At 28.5% G+C, this 22,843-nt stretch overlaps 1 protein-coding gene across 3 annotated transcripts in view; it reads right to left on the minus strand.

Annotated features, from left to right (window-relative positions):
* Positions 1-22,843, minus strand: part of LOC111620112 (pyruvate carboxylase, mitochondrial-like) — a 32,951-nt gene that overhangs the window by 4,464 nt on the left and 5,644 nt on the right. Inside the window, exons 3-11 of one of the 3 annotated variants that reach the window (XM_023361969.1) lie at positions 15,371-15,516; positions 12,823-12,940; positions 6,576-6,682; positions 6,322-6,485; positions 3,359-3,521; positions 3,023-3,205; positions 2,719-2,953; positions 2,425-2,649; positions 2,192-2,348 (exon numbers count right to left, since the gene is read on the minus strand). In XM_023361969.1, coding sequence (XP_023217737.1) covers positions 2,192-2,348; positions 2,425-2,649; positions 2,719-2,953; positions 3,023-3,205; positions 3,359-3,521; positions 6,322-6,485; positions 6,576-6,682; positions 12,823-12,940; positions 15,371-15,516 — 1,498 coding nt within the window. Of the gene's footprint in view, positions 1-2,191; positions 2,349-2,424; positions 2,650-2,718; positions 2,954-3,022; positions 3,206-3,358; positions 3,522-6,321; positions 6,486-6,568; positions 6,684-12,822; positions 12,941-13,037; positions 13,184-15,370; positions 15,517-22,843 lie in introns of those variants that run through there. The other 2 variants (XM_023361970.1, XM_023361971.1) reach the window with 2 other exon arrangements.

Consider the following 22,843-nt stretch of genomic DNA (forward strand, 5'->3'; position numbering starts at 1 on the left):
CTCATTCTCCAATCTTCTTTGGTATTGCTGGTTTTGAGCGCGATCGTTCAAACTTTGCCAGCCACAGCGTCATTTTTGGTGGAATTAACCTATCCAATGTCGAAATTTCTCTCTGTTGCATGTCACCCAGGTTGAATTTTTGTCAATGCCTAACAAAAATTTCCCGTTTTTGAAAAAAATAATTGTGGCTATTGTATCATCTGAAATTATTTTTTTTATTTCGCACAAACAATATATTAATAAATGTAAAAAGAAAAACAATTATATTCCGGAAGTTAATTGTAATATAAAATTATAACGACTAGCACCATCTAGTTTCAAAAATGTTCCGATGCTGAAACGAGATAGCTCGGGTCAACCGGTCAAGGTCAGCATGTCTCAACCAGAGATATGTTGGGAATAACTCAGGACAGGTAAATGGGTTTTTCAAAGATTCCTTTGTCAAAATTCAATTTCACAATGTTCACATTTCCAACTTCCTAATGAGCAACGCATGCACAAATCTCGCACTAGTGCCTGTTTGTAGAAAGAGTATTGCCATTTTGTATTTTATTTTGACTTGGTTCTCGGTCCCCTGAGTACCTACAAGTCTGGTTTTTTTTATGCACACGATTTGGGCACCTAATATTCTGTGCCAAATTGCAACTCCTGACATGTAATCCTTCATACCTCTAAGCTGATAAGCCAGGACAGCACCACAATTCTATAAACAAGACATAACCTTGTTAATAATGAAGAGGAATTAGAACTAGGATTGTCCAGTAATGTAAGTGGTGCCAAACAGAATTGTAAGGAATATATGCAATCAATTTAAAGAATGAAACATAAAATTACCATATATTTTTTAATTCTTTATTCTTATCAGAATACTTTTCTTGTTACCTGGGGAATGCAATCTTTTGTCTCTGACACATTACCTGTGTATAGCTGTAAAATAAATAAAACAACAAAACTATATGATGTATTTAGGAATTTTTGAATTCTTTGGATATTATGAAATATCACTGAAAGTTTTGAAGATTCTGGTCAAAGGAGAAAGAAGAATGTTGTAACTTATGAAAGTATGTAAATTTTTCTTGTGTCTGTGTGGACTTAGTCTAGTGTAGTCTGGAGAAGAATAAGGTATGTTCTAGTCAGAGAAGAACTAGTTTTGCTTAAGTTTCGACTAGATATCAGTTTTATAGAAGTTGGAAGAATGGTGAAACATTATGTCTAGACTTATTCTAATCACAATTATACTATGACAAGAGAATCAAATAACTGTGTCCACAGATCTGTTTACTAACTGTCTTCTGTAGATGATGTATAATTCTATGTTTCAAACATAAAATTACTTTTTTCCTTGATTCCTCCTCGAGGATAACTGTTTCCATTGTCATGTTTAAAGTGTTGAAACTATTTTTGTCTGGTTTGTACATATTTTAAATAAACTTTCATTCAATTCTTTTTTCTTCATTAACTGTGTACAATTTGAATCAAGAGTTTCCTCAGAACAGTGATATAATATCAAGAAAACATTATTAATGAAAATATAAATACAAAGAACAAATACAATTTTGATAGTTTGATTATTCTGATATTTAACAAATAATGTAATTTTTATTAATAAGTATTCAAAAGTAAATCCAAGCTTATTTTTTGTCTTCAGTATTTTACAATAAAGTTAGCACAGTCTAGTTTCTGTAATTAATCCCAGGATTTATTTACAGAAGTATCCAGTTTATTTGTAACTTTTATTAAATATGAAAATGGAAAAAATGCCTCCTGTCATTGTTGTATCTAAAAGTAATCTTGTTAAAATATTTTTAGCATTCTTTAAGAAAAAATTTATATCCAAAATATAAAATAATTTAAACATCAAAATTTGATGATACTTATTTGATTTCATTACTACTATATTTTTTCTTTATTAAAATTATATTGTAATCATGGTGTATATTTATTTGGCTTTTGACTAATAAATGGTTCATATTATTCAAAAGTAAATATACCATTAACCTGTAACTATGAAAAAAATCAGGTTTATTACATAACATTAAAGCCAACTTAATATGATTCAACAAAATTTTCTTATTTCTCCAATTATTGGCCTATATAAATTCTAAAATAAAGTGAATTTAATTCTAATTACTTAATTATGTTAATATATATATTTCCTTATCATTAAAATAAAATGCTTTGAAAAGCTTACTTAAATACAACATTATCTGGATATGACGTATAACCAACAGCATTAGCTCCTCTCAGAAGCATTTGAAAAGGAATGTTTGGAATCAAGTCACGCATTTTCTCAAGACGTTCCCAAGGACATTCGTGCAAAAATCTCATTGCCACATCAAATGTTGCTCCTGTAAATTTTTAAATTTATATTTTAATTTTAAATTAATTAAGTTGACAAGTTGAATGACTTGACTGGAAACCTACCACCCCAGTTTTCTAAGCTGAACAAATTATTAAAATTATGAGAAACAAACGGAGATATATTTAAAAGATCATGGGTGCGCACACGAGTTGCCAATAAAGACTGATGAGCATCTCTGAATGTCGTATCCATTAAAAGCAACCCTTTATGGTTTCTGACAGCTTTTGCAAATTCTTCTGGTCCTTTCTCTATAAGAATATCACGCCAACCCTTTTGAGGGTTTTTTCCTGAATGAATGAAATTTTTTAATTAAAATAAAAATATTTAAAAAATTAGATTATTAAGCATACACATACCTGGTAGAGTTTCAGGAATTGTGGGAGAGATTTCAGCAGGCATCAGTTTAGTAGCTAAGGGGGTCATTGGACCATTTACCATAACATTACCTAGATAATGAAGCAATTTTTGAGCTCTGTTTTGAGTAGGCTCAAAATGAAAAAGTTGAGGATGATTATCAATGAAGTGAGTATCTATTGTTCCATTTAAGAAATTTTCATTTTCTAACACATTTAATAAAAATGGGATATTTGTCTGAAACAAGAACATTTAATTAAATATTCAATTTATATCAACATGATTTGTTATTTTTCCATTACTTACTTTGACACCTCTAACTCTAAATTCTCTAAGTGTCCTATTCATTTTAGCTGCAGCTGATTTTAAATCATAAGCATGTGCTATTACTTTTACAAGTAATGAATCATAATGTGGTGATATGATAGCTCCAGCAAAAGCAGAAGCTCCATCTAAACGTATGCCAAATCCTTCTCCACTACGAAATACCTAAACATTCAAATAAATTGTAAAAGTACTAACAGTCTTACAATATAATTTTAAAAATTTTAAATTAATGTAAAATATCTAATTAATTAATTGATGGAAAAAATGTTTACTTAAAACAATAATTTCAAAGTTATATTGCTATCTAACACTAACTTCAATTCTTCCCGTATCCGGCTGAAAATTCTTTCCAGGATCTTCAGTTGTAACTCTGCACTGAATTGAACAGCCTTGTTCTTTTATTTTTTCTTGTCTCAATCCTAATTCTGGTAAGGTTTTACCTTCAGCTATTTTGATTTGTGATTGCACAAGATCAATTCTATTAAAATAAAATTTAAGTAAAAAAACAATGTAAAAAATATTTTTACATAAAATTCTGTGTATTATTTGTTGCAATACTTCATGTTTATGAATACGATAGTGTGTCGATTATCTGAAAAACTGATTAACCAAATTAACTTCAAAGGAGTACTGATTCCAGAAATTAAAGTTTTTATTTAATACTGATTGTCAGTGATCTATATATATTTTGACTTGCTATTGATCTATCTCTATCAACAATAGTGCTATGTTTTACTTATTAGAGTACAAATAGAAAAACATGATTAATAAGTCACAGAGTTCTAATGCATGAAATACTTCATTATATACACAATGAAGCATTTGATGCTTTAGAAACAGCATTGACATAGTTAGAAATGCATCCTAAAGCAATTTTTCAATTCTCATGACAATCAAATAGGCCACAGAATTAGAAAAATTAAAAATAAAAACTATATAACAAAGTGTGAGAATACTGGAGTTCAAGATTAGACTCAAACCCTTTGATCTGTCGGGATGTTAGGACCCACTCACTGGGTCTCTGGATGGCTTACTCGTGAATAGGAGGGTCTTACGATGTGAGTGGGGAAGTCCCAATCAGTTTCCGTTTAAACAAAAGAACAGACGGATGGATTAACTAACAACAAATAGAATTTAGTAGACATATGATAAGTACAAATGAAATAAACTATCCACTAAATATACCTATAAATAGCATGCCTATTGAGAGACAGAGTTTACATCAATAAAACATACTATCTCAGTTGACAACTGTTGATCTATTCATTGCACTCTCGCACAATCGGAGCTTGATTAATATACTTCTTATGGGGGAGGTTAATTGGTGATATTTGGCAGATGGAGATGTAGTTCGGAGACTGGTGGAGGAGGAGCCAGAGCAGGACTATGCTCTTCCTATGGCTTCCACACTTCTATATGACAGTGTTCGTTCTATATGGTCCTCTGCCCTCTATGGCAGTTGCTGGATTATTGTCGGCTGCCCTGAGAACACGATTTCTCTGCCTTTTATTCTATTTCTCTCCAATTGGATTTTACTATTCGTAACATCTGACGGGATATTATTTCTGATGCAAATGGACAGATGTTCATCAGAGATGTGTGATAACATCTCTGCCAAAGAAAGTTTTACCTTCTTTCCCACGAATTTAACAGAAATGTGTTAATTTCTTCACTAAAATATTACTTTAATTTACTAATTGATTTAAATAAAACTTATTCTCTGTCTTACAATTCTCACACAAAGCAAAATAAGTGACTTCTTTCAAAAAAGAATTGTAATAAATAATTCTTACTATATTTTTTATTTATCTATTCTTACTATATTTATTTATTTATTTTTACTATATATTTATTTTACAGTACTCATTTATTTTTAATAAATGAGTTCTGTACTTTATTTAATATAATTTTGCTATTGTGTATTTGTTTTTTTTTTTCAATTAAAAGTTTAATCAATCTATTTGTAAATTGCAATGAAAAATTAATGCTTCTTTTTAATAATTAGGCAATTTTTTTCCATCAATGCATACAAGTGATAAGGAATAAATTTCTGTGCCTTGACTGTTTTTTTTCCACTATTGTACAAGAATTAAAATTAATATTTTTATTTTATTTAGGCAATTCGTCTTTTCCTACTAAGTGTGACAATGTGTGATCCAAAATTGTTCCAACCTGATTATTTCAAATAATTGATGCTCTATTGCAATTTCTAGATTTTTGAATTTATAACTATTGTGTTCTAATTATATAAATAATTAAGAAATTTTTATTATTTGTTAATTATTATTCCAAGAACTTTAAAAAATTACCTAGTTAGGTAAGTAATAAATGCACTATAAGTTATTATTTAGCTAAATAGATTAAAGTCAACCTCTAAACAGCAGCCATTTTTTCAGGAATGTATTTTCTTTCATTTTTTTTTTTAACAAAAATTTATACAAAATTACCTCCTGGCCATTGTTTAGAGGTTTGTATTTAACAATGTGACAATTTTACATCATAAAATATTACATAAAGTGGTTAATTCTAAATAATTAGAAATTTTTAAATTTAATGAATGAATTTAATGAAATTTAATGAAATTATTCTAAAACTTTGTAAAAGTTTTAGAATAATTTCATTAAATAATAATAAATTGGGAAGATTTTAATCTTCAGTTTTCATTTGACACATGAACACACTGAAAGTTATATTATCTGAACACACTATATCAATGTTTTTCTAAATTAACAATAATTTTAAACAAATATGCAACAACGCCATATTATAATAATTATCACTGATTAAAGTGGCAATAAATAAACTATTATAATAATTTTTATTATAAAATAAATATAAAACTAAAGTCCAATTAAAAATATTTGGCTAGTATAACTGACAGTAGGTCATATATGAATACTAGGCAAGAGTTTTGAATTTCAAATTTCATTTTCAGTCACCATTTCTTCATAACTTTCTAAACTTAATTAATTTTTTTAATTTATTGCTTGTTAAAACTATTCAAAAGATGAGAGCATGCTTAAATATCAAATAGTGGAATCAATGAATTGTCACAAAATTTTTGCTATGAATAGACAATCCCTTATTTCCAATAGACATATAAGGGATTGAAGCCTGTGAGTTTAGTATCATAAAGAACATTATTCTTTCAACAAACAAAACAATACCATATGCATAACTTAAATATAACTTATATAATAACTTAAAATAAAATAATGAACATAAAAAAACTGATAAGTTAATATCCAATTATTGTTTAAAAAGTTTTAATATTTTACCCAGTAATTTCTTCTGTAATTGTATGTTCCACTTGTAATCTCGCATTAACTTCAATAAAATAATAATTTCCTTTTTCATCAACAAGAAATTCAACAGTTCCAGCATTTTCATAACCTACATGTCTAGCAAGTTTAACGGCATCGGCTGTCATCAAATCTCGTATCTTTAAATTAGATTGAAAATCGTTGATAAGGAATAACTATCAAATGTTCACAAATTCTTACTGGATACAAGTTACAACATTACCTTTTACCTTTTTGTCAAAATTTGGTGCAGGTGCAATTTCTACTACTTTCTGATGCCTTCGTTGAACTGTGCAATCTCTTTCAAAAAGATGAACGACATTTCCAGCATTATCACCTGCAAAATTAATATTAATTATATTTAAATTGGTAGAATGAAGGTTACATTATTCTCTATTGATCTATAATAATACTGGAAATGCAGTATAAAATCTTAAATGCCTTCAAGAGGAAACTCTTTGCTATATATTGATACAGCCTAAGCTTTTGATTCTGTCATTCCAGATCTACTTACTGTTGAAATTGTTAAATGAAAATTTTGATCTTCCTCATCAAATTATATCATGGCTTAACCATCATTACCTTACCAAAACCTACAAAATTAAGTTTAATGATCTGGATTTTTTCCCAATTACATGCATCCCTCAGGTAACCAGCCTGATGGCTTGTTCAATAAATAACCAGCCAATGAGCACAGCTATAAGCAGAAAATTTTGATGCAAATGTGTAGTGCACCAAAGTGATATACCCATATAAAGGTGAACATCTGTAGCCTCAGTCATTTGTTTGAGTGGTTTTATTGGACAATGGAAGCCTCTGAAGTTGAACAATGTGGAGTAATCAGATTACTTGTGGAAGGTTGCGGATTCACTACAATTCATCAGTGAATGCATCAGCCTACACCCTAAGCCTTGTCCAGATGAAGGTGTGGGTCAAAAATTATTGGGAAGGAAGTTCAAGCATGAAGAACGACCAACAACCAGAATGTCTGCAGCATGCAGCCACACTGCAGAATGTGAAAATGGTGGACGACTTGGTGCTGGCAAACAGACGGATAACAGTCTGACATTTGTGGCTTGGTTGAGCCTTTTTTCTTTTTGTTTCTCTTTCTTCCATCATTTTTCTTTCATAAGCTTTACTTCTGGCTTTTATTCTCTTGACCTAACCATGATTGGTTGACCCAATGATACAATGGGTCTCTAGGGAAAAGGGTGTGACATTGGATTGGTCAAAAGGGGACTGGCACAAGAGGATGGAGAGAGGAAAGTGGAGAAAATCGTTACTTTTTTGGAGAGAAGAGCTGGGAAGGAAAGGACCTATATGACAAGTAGCAGAAAGTTCCTCTGAAATAGCAGACTCAAGTTTATTTTCGCCAGTCATCCCCTTTTGACTCTCTTCTTGTTTTTTCTATCTAAACCTAAGTCTCTTAATTCTTATCTCAACCCCATCTTGATCTAGGGCCTTTTATTTTGTAAAATTAGTTAAGTTAGATATAAATTAAGTCCTTTGTCGGCATGTGGGAATCAATCAGTAGTATTGTCAAGGTTGTTCCCAAGTATTTTTGTATTTCCCTAGTTTGTAATTTTTGTACATTTGTTTCTTCAGAAACTATGTGATTAATTGTAAATAATAAACTTTTAATTTATCAACGCCAAGCGATTCTTCGGACTCAGTCATTTGCTCTCAGCTACACATTGCAGTTGCAGTAGACCTGAATGTCAGTACTGTGCACAAAATGTTGCATTTCAAGGTGTGTGCACAGTGGGTGTCACATTCACTCACTGAAGAACAGACCAGCAACCGGATGAGCTTGTCATTGGAGCATCTGATGCGTTTTGCTTCTCATGGTAATGGTTTTCTTCATTGCATTGTGATGGGAGATGAGACATAGTATTTCATTATGATCTGGAGCCGAAGCCTGCCAGCATACAATGGAAACACCCACATTCACCTCCACCCAAAAAGAGCAAGTGTGTGTGACCATCGGCAGGGAAGGTGATGCTCACTCTGTTTTTTGACAATCAGAGAACTCTGCTTGTTCAGTTTATGCAGCATGGCAGCACCACCAACAATGCAACACTCTACTGCAACACCTTACATTACACACACAAATTCAATGCAGGTGTCCAGGAAAACTCAAGAATATCATCTTGCTGCATGGCAATGCACATCCTCAGACAGCCAACATGACAAAGGACTTGCTACAGTAGTTTCATTAGGAGGTACTCAAGTACCCTCCCTATAGTCTCTGACCCTGCAACTTCCATGTTTTTTGGGGAATCAAAAAGGCACTTAAAGGCAGACAATTTTCTTCAGACACTGAAGTGCAAGATGCTGTCCAACATTGGCTATGCCAATATCCTGCTACCTTCTTCAAACAGCGCATAACTCAGCTGGTGTCACAATGGGATAAGTGCCTTAACAATCAGGGAAATTATTGTTGAAATAAATAGTTTCTGTTTAATACTGTTGTGTTTGGCTGGTTATTTATTGAACACACTTTATATTTTAAATGTGCTATTTTTATAGCCTATATTAATAAAGATTATTTAATTAAAATAATTCTGTATTCTAAAGATATTAAAATAATTCCATCAATGCACTTTAGACAGATTTCTCTCTCCTTATAAGAAATCTTAAACTATAGAAGATTATAGATGAGCAAGAAATAACATATGTAGAGACTATTAATCAAACATTAATTTTATAAAATGCAGCTTTATAAATTCTAAGAAAAACTGTGGCATATATAAATAAATGCTGATCTTAGGAGAATATTAAATTGCTAATGAAAGAATATAATCTGTTGTATTGCTACCATTACCTAATTTAAAATCTCAAGTTTGAAAATAAATATAACATACAAAAATTATTTTAGGAACAATTACTTATTCAGTTGTGCTATTATAATTTTGAAATTAAAAAAATTTAATGATAACTGTAATTGTTTATATGAAATGAAGAATAAATGTTAATATCAATATGCTAAAAATTTAGCCTGATATCTACAGTAATTACTTCTAAGAAAATTTTAAATAATATCTTACAACAGAGTAAGGTCCAAATTCTGAAGCTGGAAATGACTTTATTGTAAGTCATTTCCAATTCAACAATAATGTTAATAGCCACAGGTTCAAAATTTGGACATTGAAAAGCTTCATATGCTGTAAAAAGCTATGACTTACTTTGAATTAATAACAAATTTCATCTCTGAAGTTTTATTTAAAATTTATCCATTTTAATTACTATATCTTTAGAATTCAGATTTTTCCTTTAAAACAATATTATCCTTCTAAAACATTAAAAAAATATGACTAGCAGATATTTCATAAAGCATAGTTATATTAATTATTCAGTTTGAATTCATCCAATTTATGGGTTTTGATATACTGTATATGTAAATATCTACTGTCTGTGTGAGTTTTAACTGAAAAAGACTAAAATAAAGTATTTGAAAGTACTTTTAATACAAAAAACCTTATAACATTGTTCTGTGCCATATTATATATATAAAAAAAATAATCTAGCACAGTGATTCTCAAACTTTTTCAAGCCACCCTCACTTGGTTCCATAAACTTTTATCCAATGCCCCCAACACATTTTCCCTTGTGTGAAAAAGACTTAGAAAAGTTTTTCTAAGAATATTTCCATGAATCTAACACTGTGTATTTACCATACATTATTCTCAACATCTGGAAACCTTTAAATGCAATATTTCTTCTTACCAATTTTAACAGAGGAAAGGAAAAGGTTCTCAGTCTATAGTTACTTTTCAGTACCCTGCTTGCAGCATCCCTCTGCCACCCACTAGATTCTTTTCATCCCTTCAATGTCCACAGGGGGCAGAAGTGCCCACTTTGATATGCCAGATCAGTGGTTCCTAAACTCAAATTTGATATTATTTATTTTATAAAATAGCATGTTATCCATGATTGTAACAAAGTACAGATGAATTCAAACAATCACTATAGAAATTTAAGAATTAGCCTATTTATTTCTGATTAAATGATGAAGTCAATGATTTCAAGAATTACAGATACAAGAAAATTTCCTGAATTCAGTTTAACAAGATTAATTTCTATATAAATTTTTTTTTATATGTAATAACTTAATTTTTTGCAATGTTTTTGACATCTTTATTTGTATACACCCAGTTTTTCATTTGTAAAATCTTTAGAATTTTTCCTTTCATTTAATCTCTTTTCAATAATCATTTATTTTTATGAAGTTTATCAAGTATATTTTCGTGTAGAAGCATAAAAACAAATTTTAATTACAATCAACATGAATGAATATAAACCATCATTAAATTCTAAATTTTTGTTCAAAAACAACAATGAATTTTTTTTGTTTTCCAGTCATTTTTTACAATATGCATCTTAATTTTTCCTGCTAGATGCCTATTATTCCCCTTTTATCTATTCATATTGAAATGAATTCATTCAATTCATCAATTTATTCATTTCAATTCCACATTCAGAATTAAATATTGAATCAAAATAAAAACATTGCCATAAAATACTTCTAAGAAAATATAACCAGAATATATTTTTACAAGATTCAGTTAAATAGAAACATCTTTCCAAAGCATTTTAAAAATATTCTTTAATCAGTTTTCAGTAAATCTGTTAAGTATTTTAGTATCTGTGATAACACTAAGATATCATTTTATGTATTAAATTATTATTAAATAAAGTTCAATTCTGTAAAAAAAATCTTTACTTGCATATATTACAAGATTGATGTTATGATTTATACATTTTTAAAATAACTGCATATTATTTAAAAACTTAAAAGGTTTAACAAATGGAATATATCTCAACCCGGCTTATATTATCTACAGATTCTCTTCATGATTTTGCTACAAAAGCAGCTAGGAAGACACCTCCTCTCTATTTGGGACTTTTGTCCAAAGGAACCAGATTTTTGTTATCTCAAGACTAAATCTTGTAAGGAAATAATTCTTCCAATAACAAGTTACTACTGAAATAAAGTTGTGCCTCAGTGTCCATTGCCACTCACATATGACCTCTCAACCTCTTGCCATTTTGAGTTAGTAATCACAGAATATCATCATATAACTTTGTTGGTAACATTACATTCATTTGAACATTTGTATATAACCGCAAATAAAATTCTGTATGTTCATATAACTGGGGATTTAGTATCCCCCAGTTATATATACATACAGAATTTTATTTACAGATGAGTCTAGTCTCACTGCTACAAAATGCTGCTGATTGTGCCAATTATCTCATTGGGGGGGATGCATATGAAATATGTGAAATCCGCTATCTAAGATTAACCTAATGTTTCATATATACACAATCTATTGGTTAGAAAATATTAAAACCACAATTTGCAATTTTTCTCAGTCTATTCAATATTCTTGATTATTATGAAATTGAAAACTTTAAAGTTAAACATTTAGGAAGAGTAGGATGTCTCAAACCCCTCTTAAGCACTTCACCACTAGAAAACAGATTTTAGCTAAATCAAGAAAAATCATTGATAAAATAGCAAATTTAACTAGAAATTTATCCTAACAGGCATTTTTGCCTTTTTAGGATAAATATTAATAATCAATAAACTTAATGACAAATTTATGAATGTTTGCCATTTTTACTCTTAAGATACATTTTTTTTTTTTTAGTTATGAGTTTATTCATGTCAGCTCATATAGTTTACATATAATTTATTGTAGATGTAGATTGTAAAGTGCTTCTGGCTTTTGCCCCCACAAGGGGCAGAATCACTTTAACCTAAAAGATCTATTATGTATCCCACAACAAGTTACTTTAGACATATGATCTCTTTAAAGAACGATAATAGACATCTATAGGAAAGCTGGGTGACACTGCCAAAACTCAAAGAACTCAAATAAACAAGTCTGTCTAAGCAAAAGTTTGCACACTTGTAAATATGACACAGAGAAGTCACCTCAAAGTAAGTGAAAAAAGGTTTATTGTAGATGACATGCAAACATTTTATTCATTTGGATTATATGATCTAAATATTTACTAAATAAATAAATAAAATATATTTATATATATATATATATTTTTTTTTTTCCTGATTCTAAGAGGTATTCCTATTCCTTTACCCATTTTTACTTGCCTGAATGTGTTTTATTTTCTATTGTCTAGATAATTGTCTATTCTGAAGTTGTCTAAAAATAAGAGATGTAATTACTTTTTATTAATTCTGAAAAAATTAAATTTTTCAACGGTAAAGTAATATTTCACATTTTATTAAATCAACAGATTTTTTAAAATATTATTTATTATTATTGTTGTTGTAATTTACTATTTCTTTATTTTTTTAATATATTTCAAATGATCAAATATCAAACAATAACAGTAATTTAGTCTCAAAATTTATTTATTAAAAGTAAATATGTCAATCATGCATATCACTTTCAAAAATAATTTGGGCCATCAGTTTAAATATGTATAATTTCAAATATTGAAACCTACCAAGAATTTGAACTTCAATATGGCGTGGACGTTCTATGAATTTTTCTACAAAAATAGCACCATTTCCAAATGCTGCTTGAGCTTCAGATACAGCTCTTTCAAAATTTTCTGGAAGATCCTAAAAATTATATTTTACAAAATACTGTTATAATTTTGTAAACTGATTTATTATTGCAATTATTTGTGTATTACTTTATATTAAGAATATACTATACCTTCAATTCTCTTACTATTCTCATCCCTCTTCCACCACCTCCATAAGCTGCTTTTAGAATAACTGGAAAGCCAATTTCCTTACAAAATGAAATTGCATCATTTGCATCTGTTAGAGGAGTAGGCATTCCTGGTACAACTTTAACTCCTAAATTAAAAAATAAAAAATAAATCTCTATATTTAAGTGTAAAAAATACTAAATATTCATAAAATTTATCATTTAGATAATTTATTGAAATTTTAACTGTCTTAATTTTTTATAATTCTAACAAAATATTCAAAATTATTTTTGTACATTCATTAAATAATTTTAAAATTATTTTAAAGTTTATATAAAGTCAAACTTAGTATTTATTTATTTTCAGGAAGTAAACATTCATTATCAGAAGTTTTAAACAGTTTTTTTAACAAATTCAAATATTCCTATAAATTTACTAAGAAACAAAAAGTTTTATAAACATATTTTTCTTTTATTTTTCATATTTTTTTGTAGATAAATTTTGATGTTAATATTTTTTATTTTATAATAAATTTTAAAATATAAAAATATGGTTGTATTTTCAAATAAATAAAATTATTATATAAATAGAAATGAAAACTAATGCACAACCTGTGATGTCAGCAAAGAAGTGTACTCCCAACAAACACTCAAGTGTTAAGAAAAAAAAAAAAAGGCATGTACTAAATATTTTAAGTAAAACAGAAGGCTTAATCTACTGCAAGGACAAGAATAGTGGGCTAAATAATTAATACTAATCTTAATTCTAATATACAAGAAGAATTTTACCAATAGAGGGAGAAAGTAACAGGATAGAAAGACAAGTGAAAGAGAGCAAAAGGGGTACCCAAGTCTTTCATTTGATCAAGTCTTTTTTTAAATAAAAATAGGAGCATGTGTTCCTGAACATTTTCTTCTGTCAAATACCTGAATGAGAACATCCTCATCTCTTGAAAGAACCTTCACAAATCCACAATATCCTACAAAGTGTCCAAACTTCTTGGCTTCTCAGATAGCAAAGGTCCCTTGCCATGCAATTGCCACCTTCCTGCTATATCAGGCTAAACATTCTATCTCTCTTCTGCTCTCATTGAAAGAATGTTCCTTTGAGGTTTCTTCTCTCCTTTTAAAGCCAACCATGAAACCAGTCAGACCAGTTCTTACTTGGACAAAAGATGGCTCTACCCCAGAATTGGAGCAAACCCCCATCGACAAAGAAGAAAGACAGTTTAAGATAGAAGGAAACAAAAAAAGATAAGGGAAAAGAAAAATTGGATCGTTTATTTTGAAAGTGGTGTAAGTCCATTTTTTGTTGTTTTGAGAAAATTAAATGTTAGCATATTAGTCAATTCAAAAATATAAATTAATTATGTCAAGTCTGGCAATGTTTCTACCAATTTAATAATTTATCAATATGCAATTTGATTATATAAATTTCTTTTAGGCAAATTTAACTAAAATAATATATAAAACCTTATACAGTTGACCCCCCTAAGACACGGTAGATACGTTCCTGATTTTATGAATCCACCTTCTAGGAGTCCAGCCAATCACAGCCCGGCACATATGCAGTTTATGGACTACGGCTGTTTGAAAGGTTTCTTCCATAAAATTAATCGATTCTAGACTAATTCAACTCATCATTTCCAAAATATGTATAATTTTTTGTGAATAATCCATATAAACTATGCTATAAACAAAAAATTGTAGGATTACATACCGAGTGTGCACCGTTTGACGACGCCATTGCTTAAGCTTGTTTTCGTCGTGGAGCGGCGCATCAAACGGCGGGCCCGTGTTTCCTGATAAATTATTTTTTTTTGCGAAAAATTCACTGAACTTTGGAGACATCATTAATATAAATATAATTTTTATCGACATTAAGTAATAAATGGTTTTTGATAGGTCCGCTGCTCATTTAAACTCAACGATTTGTGCAATCCTGTTGCAACATGAGTCGGCGATGACATTTTACCAAATTATAGGAGTTTTTTTAGCATGTTTGTATGAATAAATGTCGCAATTTTTTCGCCGTGATATAGGAATCCGAACTATAGGAACCCGTGTTATAGGGAGTTGACTGTATAAAACTTTTCTTATGTAGTTGCAAATTGATCCATTAGCACCTTTGTCTTTAGAGCAGTGTTTTTCAACCTGTGGGTCGCGGCCCCCAAGGGGGCCGCAAAGCCTTACACGGGGGGTCGCGGGTAAAAGAAAAAGGCAAGTGTTTGTAGGTCCTACACTACATTAAAAAAAACTACAATTTCAGCAAGAATTACGGCCCACCCCAGAAAATGATAGCGGAAAAAGTGTTGAGCTGATCTGCAAAAAGANACCTTCAATTCTCTTACTATTCTCATCCCTCTTCCACCACCTCCATAAGCTGCTTTTAGAATAACTGGAAAGCCAATTTCCTTACAAAATGAAATTGCATCATTTGCATCTGTTAGAGGAGTAGGCATTCCTGGTACAACTTTAACTCCTAAATTAAAAAATAAAAAATAAATCTCTATATTTAAGTGTAAAAAATACTAAATATTCATAAAATTTATCATTTAGATAATTTATTGAAATTTTAACTGTCTTAATTTTTTATAATTCTAACAAAATATTCAAAATTATTTTTGTACATTCATTAAATAATTTTAAAATTATTTTAAAGTTTATATAAAGTCAAACTTAGTATTTATTTATTTTCAGGAAGTAAACATTCATTATCAGAAGTTTTAAACAGTTTTTTTAACAAATTCAAATATTCCTATAAATTTACTAAGAAACAAAAAGTTTTATAAACATATTTTTCTTTTATTTTTCATATTTTTTTGTAGATAAATTTTGATGTTAATATTTTTTATTTTATAATAAATTTTAAAATATAAAAATATGGTTGTATTTTCAAATAAATAAAATTATTATATAAATAGAAATGAAAACTAATGCACAACCTGTGATGTCAGCAAAGAAGTGTACTCCCAACAAACACTCAAGTGTTAAGAAAAAAAAAAAAAGGCATGTACTAAATATTTTAAGTAAAACAGAAGGCTTAATCTACTGCAAGGACAAGAATAGTGGGCTAAATAATTAATACTAATCTTAATTCTAATATACAAGAAGAATTTTACCAATAGAGGGAGAAAGTAACAGGATAGAAAGACAAGTGAAAGAGAGCAAAAGGGGTACCCAAGTCTTTCATTTGATCAAGTCTTTTTTTAAATAAAAATAGGAGCATGTGTTCCTGAACATTTTCTTCTGTCAAATACCTGAATGAGAACATCCTCATCTCTTGAAAGAACCTTCACAAATCCACAATATCCTACAAAGTGTCCAAACTTCTTGGCTTCTCAGATAGCAAAGGTCCCTTGCCATGCAATTGCCACCTTCCTGCTATATCAGGCTAAACATTCTATCTCTCTTCTGCTCTCATTGAAAGAATGTTCCTTTGAGGTTTCTTCTCTCCTTTTAAAGCCAACCATGAAACCAGTCAGACCAGTTCTTACTTGGACAAAAGATGGCTCTACCCCAGAATTGGAGCAAACCCCCATCGACAAAGAAGAAAGACAGTTTAAGATAGAAGGAAACAAAAAAAGATAAGGGAAAAGAAAAATTGGATCGTTTATTTTGAAAGTGGTGTAAGTCCATTTTTTGTTGTTTTGAGAAAATTAAATGTTAGCATATTAGTCAATTCAAAAATATAAATTAATTATGTCAAGTCTGGCAATGTTTCTACCAATTTAATAATTTATCAATATGCAATTTGATTATATAAATTTCTTTTAGGCAAATTTAACTAAAATAATATATAAAACCTTATACAGTTGACCCCCCTAAGACACGGTAGATACGTTCCTGATTTTATGAATCCACCTTCTAGGAGTCCAGCCAATCACAGCCCGGCACATATGCAGTTTATGGACTACGGCTGTTTGAAAGGTTTCTTCCATAAAATTAATCGATTCTAGACTAATTCAACTCATCATTTCCNATTCCATATGTGCATATAGAATATGATTTAAGAATATCAATAAACCCATATAATTACTCCCAATCATTTTCAAATTTATAAAATTCATTTAAAAAATGCTAAAATATTTCATAATGTAAAAAAAAAAAAAAAAAAAAAAAGGTTTTATACTGTATTCATATTAATAAGGCAGTATCTTTTTTGGGCCCATTATGCATTCAGTCAGGCCCACAATAGAGTAGCCAGATGGAGAATGATGGGGCCTCATTTATTCAAGACAGACCACCCCAGAGAAGTTTTGAGGTTTTTTGACTGTCTTGATTTGATCTTTGATCCCCAAAGTGATTGGATGCTGCCTTAATTATGGCAATTAAGGTACCCAGACATATATTTAACACTTAAACAGCTGGCTATTCAGCTAGCTGTTTAAGTATTACCAATATATCATCTGTTAAATTATTTGATAAAATATTTACATTAAGAAAAATTAATTTGATCACTTTTTAGGAATTTCTTTTTAGGAAGAAATAATCTTATAACTTTTTATCATAAAATTTAGAAACTGTGGTATCTTGTATTTTAAACTCTTCCAAGTTCAAACACTAAATTTGATAAAAATTTGCTTTGGAGTTTGAATGATACTTTAAAGTTTGAACTTTGCACAGTGAAAAAATGCACTTTAAGCTTAAAGTTTGTTGTATGCCCAAATTGTCTCTCACTCTTGCAATATGCTTGTGTGTTTTCAGTGCTTCACTTTATTTTTGGTGTGTTTGGTTATATATATTGTGTGTTATTCATCAATTTTTAACAATTTCTTTCTGTAACTTTTCTTCATTGACAGCTTTTTGGTACCCTGTACATTTTATATCCTTTATTTCAAAACTTCCTGAACAGAACTGTTCAAATCACATTTGACATGTGCAAAGTTTAGGAGCATCTTCCTCGTACACATCAAATAATTTTTTTACTGTTTTTACAACGTTATATCTTTTCTGAAACTCAAATACCTCAACTTGATATGTTTTTTATCTGAAGACATTTAAACTTGATTTTATTCAAACAAAATGTGAAGTAAAGAAGTTTAAAATAAGCTTTTAAACAAATAATACAATCTCACATCAGCAATAATGTGTTATATTTTACAAACATTACAATAATACATACACAATCCTTCGCATGTGCAGATTTCAGAATTTTATGTAAAATCATTTAAAAATTATATTATAATATAGAATATTTTGAAATAAAAAAAAATTATTTTTACAAAATATTTGTATATATAATCATCATATCTATTAGGGCAATTGTTTCAAATTTTATTAAAAAATTATTAATTAATTCAAAATATCCAGGATGAAATAATTCAAAACAAAATATTTCATTGGGAATACATCAGAATAGTGATTTTCCTGAAAACTTTCTATAACATTATCTGTAATAACAATATCCTGAAAACGTTATCATAAAAGATAAAAATATATTACTAAGAATTGTGTAGAATATGTGAATAGCATTACTTGAAAAGCAAAATTTGTAAATATTTGATAATAAATAATAATTTAAAATAATATTTAAATACTTAAATATTTTAATAATGAAATAATTGATATAATAAATTATGATTTTAATAAACCAACCTAAAATTGCTTATTAGACTATAAAAAAATTTTTGGATTTGATATAATTAATTACAAAATTTAATATAGTACAATAATAAAATATAAAACTAAAATTACCTCTATTAGCAACAAGAAGTTTTTTAATAGGTGAATAAGTAGACTGTAAACGTATAAGTGTAGATTTGCATAATTGTACTTTTGCCCTGCTCAACAACGTAACTGTAGCCATTGTCTGCTTTTAAAGATCTGAAATTTTACAAAGTTATTATTATTATAAAATAAAAAACTTTTTAAAATAAATCATACTCTATTATTCCATATGTATACATAGAAGTCTGATTGGCATCTTAAGGTTATTGAATTAAATAAAATTCTTCTTCAGTCATTTTCCTTATATTCTAATTCAAGGATATTTATTTAAAATAAATTTCTAATTTTCCTTATTTGCAAAAAACACATTTTGAAATTAGCAACAAATGAACTATACAGATTAAATATTTAAAAATAATCATAATGTATTCTAGTAAATAAGTAATAAAATATACTATTTCAACATAAATTTGAATGTTAAAAATATTTCTTAAAAATTAAATACAAAATACAAGGAAAATGTTCACTCCATTAAAAATTAGAAATTTCATTTAAAATAAATATTATAAACTTATTTTATTTTTCAGATATTTTAAACATACAGTAATTTATTTTATGGAAAAATATATTTTCAATTTAATTTTGATTAAATTAATAACTTATATATAAATTTGTAAACAGTCTTTGTATTAATCATGAGTATGAAATTAAACACAAGATTTTTAAAGAAGATAAAAAAAAATTGATTAAGAATTAAATACTACATGAATATATTAAAAGATTTTCTTCTACAAACAAAAATTTAAAAACCATATTCTCAAATAACACTATTAAACAATTTGTATTTTTTCAAGAGAAAATATAACAGAGCAAACAATTGTTAAATCTTCTAATGAACAAATGATTATAATTATCACATGTTTATTTAAACACATTAGAGATAAATTAGATATGTAAATAAATAAATAAAATTATCTATCCATTATTAAGAAAAACACTAGTATAATGTACATATATACTCAGTAGTTACGTATCTCAATTTTAGTTTTAATACACTATCAAACTAACAAAGATACTATCTATTTCATCTGTATTAACCTACTTCCAACTAATATTAATCTGGCCACTCTAAATTTTATTAAATTCACATGAAACCATACAATGTTATGATGCTGGAAAGAGCTATCAAAATATTACATAGCTTATAATAATAATTAAATGAATTAAAAATAAAAATCAAATAAAACCAGTAGTAGTTCAAGATAATGTATAAATAAAATATTAAAATATTTAAAATTAATCTTATCTTTGCTTTATTCAAATGACTTCAAAAGTACTTTACAGTCGACCCCCCTATAATTACGGTCCCTATAATTACGATTCCTATAAAACTACCAAAAAATATACGTATTTTGGAAATGTTGAGTCGGATTAGTCTAGAATCGATTAATTTTATGGAAGAAAACCTTTCAATCAGCCGTAGTCCGTAAACTTGACACGTGTCAGGCTATGATTGGAATGACTCGTAAGAAATTGGATTCCTAAAGAATGGAATGTATCTATATCTTATAGGGGGGGTCGACTGTATTTGAATAAAACAAAATAATCCCTCAATAAACCTTTCTCAACCATCGATTCGTCAGTAAAAAATTCGTTAGAACGAATTTTTTACTGACGAATCGATGCTTGAGAGAGGACCCAGAGAGGGATCTGAAAATGTTTGCATGTAGTATTACTCATATTTACCACTGGTTAAAGATTTATTGAGGGATTATTTTACATTAATCCAGTGTGTGAAGATTCTTTATAAAACAAAATACTTAAGATTAGTTTAAATAGTTTATTTACATCATAAAAATTACACAAGATTAGTGATATTTTATTACTAATATTCAACCATTTCATGTGAATTTTTTTTACTTCATACATTACATCAGTGTTTCTCAAAACTTTATATTCATAGACCAGTTTTTTTTTTATTTCAATCCTCCCACAAATCAGTATTTTTGTGAATTTAAATAAAAAATAATTTTTAAATGGTTCACTGGTCACCCCTGGTCCTAAATGTTTAAATAATAAAGAAAAACAAAAATTACAAAATAACATGAACATACAAACATGAAAATTACAAAACATAAAACAGTCAAGCAGCTATAGGATCAAGTCTGTTTCTTTTCTTGTTATAAATCAAATTACACCAGGGATGTACTTGTAGTATTCAAATTTCTTTTTCAAATCCATTGACTATATATTTGAGATCTCAATTGATTACTTGATCTTATCTTATACTTATCTTGATTACTTTTTGATATTCAAGGATTTGAGTATTTAAAGATAGTAGTTTCCCATCTCTAATTTTTTTCACTATATTATAGTGAAAAAATTTTGTAGCATTTCATTTATATAACTACAAAGGTTATATATAAGACCTATAAATTTCCACTGTCTTTCCTTCCTTAATCTCAAGAACAGAGTTAGATAGATGAAAACAGAGACAAGATATGGAAAGATTAGGGGCAAGAAGACCCAATTAACTATATACAAACTTCTGATGCAAACCAAAAGTCACATTACTTCAATTAAAAAATTTTTCCCTGAAAGAAGTTAGATGACTGGCATGACTATTGCTAACAGAAAAAGTATGATGTACAGGGGCAAGACACTACTAATTTGAGATGGAGAACATATATTTTAAATTAATTTAATTAAAAAAATATGATTAAAAATTGCAGCCCAGCATCGTGACAATGTCACAATAAATAATTGTTCAATTTAAATTATTATATTCAATAGTATATAATATAGTAATGCATATTCAAAAGTATTAAATAAAAAAACCAAACTTTATTAAATATATTTAACCAATTAAATATTAGCAGTTATAAAATAATATAAAATTCAAGATAATAAAATTATGTATTCCATAATTTCCAACCCTCCATCTTTTGGGTTGAGAATCCACCTCTGAAAGCAGTTGCCAACCTGAGCTAGAAATTCTCTGCCTTTTTGAGATAACATAATACCATTAGTGCATTGTCTTCACAAATATGGATTTATGACCAGTACTAAAAATCTCAAGTTTACTTCAATGGCAGTTAGTTAGAAATTGTCTACTCTCAAACATTGGGTTCAACATTGCCAGATATATGAAAATTTCAATGGAAGCTTTAAAGTTTTGATTAAATTATGAATAATTAAATTTTTTTCTAAAAAAATTGTCTTGTCTCATACAAAATGTTTGTCTCAAAATGTGGTAGGTATATGAGATCATCTGCTCTTTGGTACAAGAAAGCCAATCTGAAAGTCTGGCAACATTAAGTATTTTCTCAACACCACCACCATATTGATGATAGAGTGTGTTAATACCTAGTGTTAATAATGGCCTAATGACCGAGCACTTAAAGCATCAGCCTACTATGTTGAAAAACCCAGGAATGAATCCAGATGGATCATAAACACCAGAAATTTTTAGGTAATGGTCTGTCCTGGATATATCAGGTTCCATCCCTCATCACCCAGCTGCCGCACTGTGGACATAGCTGAACCCAAGATTTAATAAAAAGGCCCTCTTAATGTCTACAGAGAAAAGAAAATCCAAACAATATTCTATGTTATCAATTCAGCTTTTGGCATAAATCTGGAATTTTTGGTTAGCTATTTGTTCTCTTTTTATATAAGATTTATTATGTACAGATGCATAATACAATGTATTATTACTCTAATTTCTACCTTTTTACTACTAGTCAGAAAAGCAAATATTATAGATCTATTATCATGATAAAGAGAATGAAAATTGAATAAATGCTTAAAATGCTGCACGTTTTGTCAGCAATCTTTCTATAAATTATTATTATTTATTTCTCAGTCTCTGCATTTCAAAATCAGACTTTCCTAGCTACAAGTCAGCCTCATCTATAATCTAAGATTGATAAGTATGGTATTCTGTAAAATCAATATTGATTTATTCATTGTCATTTTAAATACTACATGAATATATTAAAAGATTTTCTTCTACAAACAAAAATTTAAAAACCATATTCTCAAATAACACTATTAAACAATTTGTATTTTTTCAAGAGAAAATATAACAGAGCAAACAATTGTTAAATCTTCTAATGAACAAATGATTATAATTATCA

The sequence above is a fragment of the Centruroides sculpturatus genome, unplaced genomic scaffold (assembly GCF_000671375.1).
Source record: "Centruroides sculpturatus isolate CEXI.00-Female unplaced genomic scaffold, Cexi_2.0 scaffold131, whole genome shotgun sequence".
Classification (NCBI taxonomy): domain Eukaryota; kingdom Metazoa; phylum Arthropoda; class Arachnida; order Scorpiones; family Buthidae; genus Centruroides; species Centruroides sculpturatus.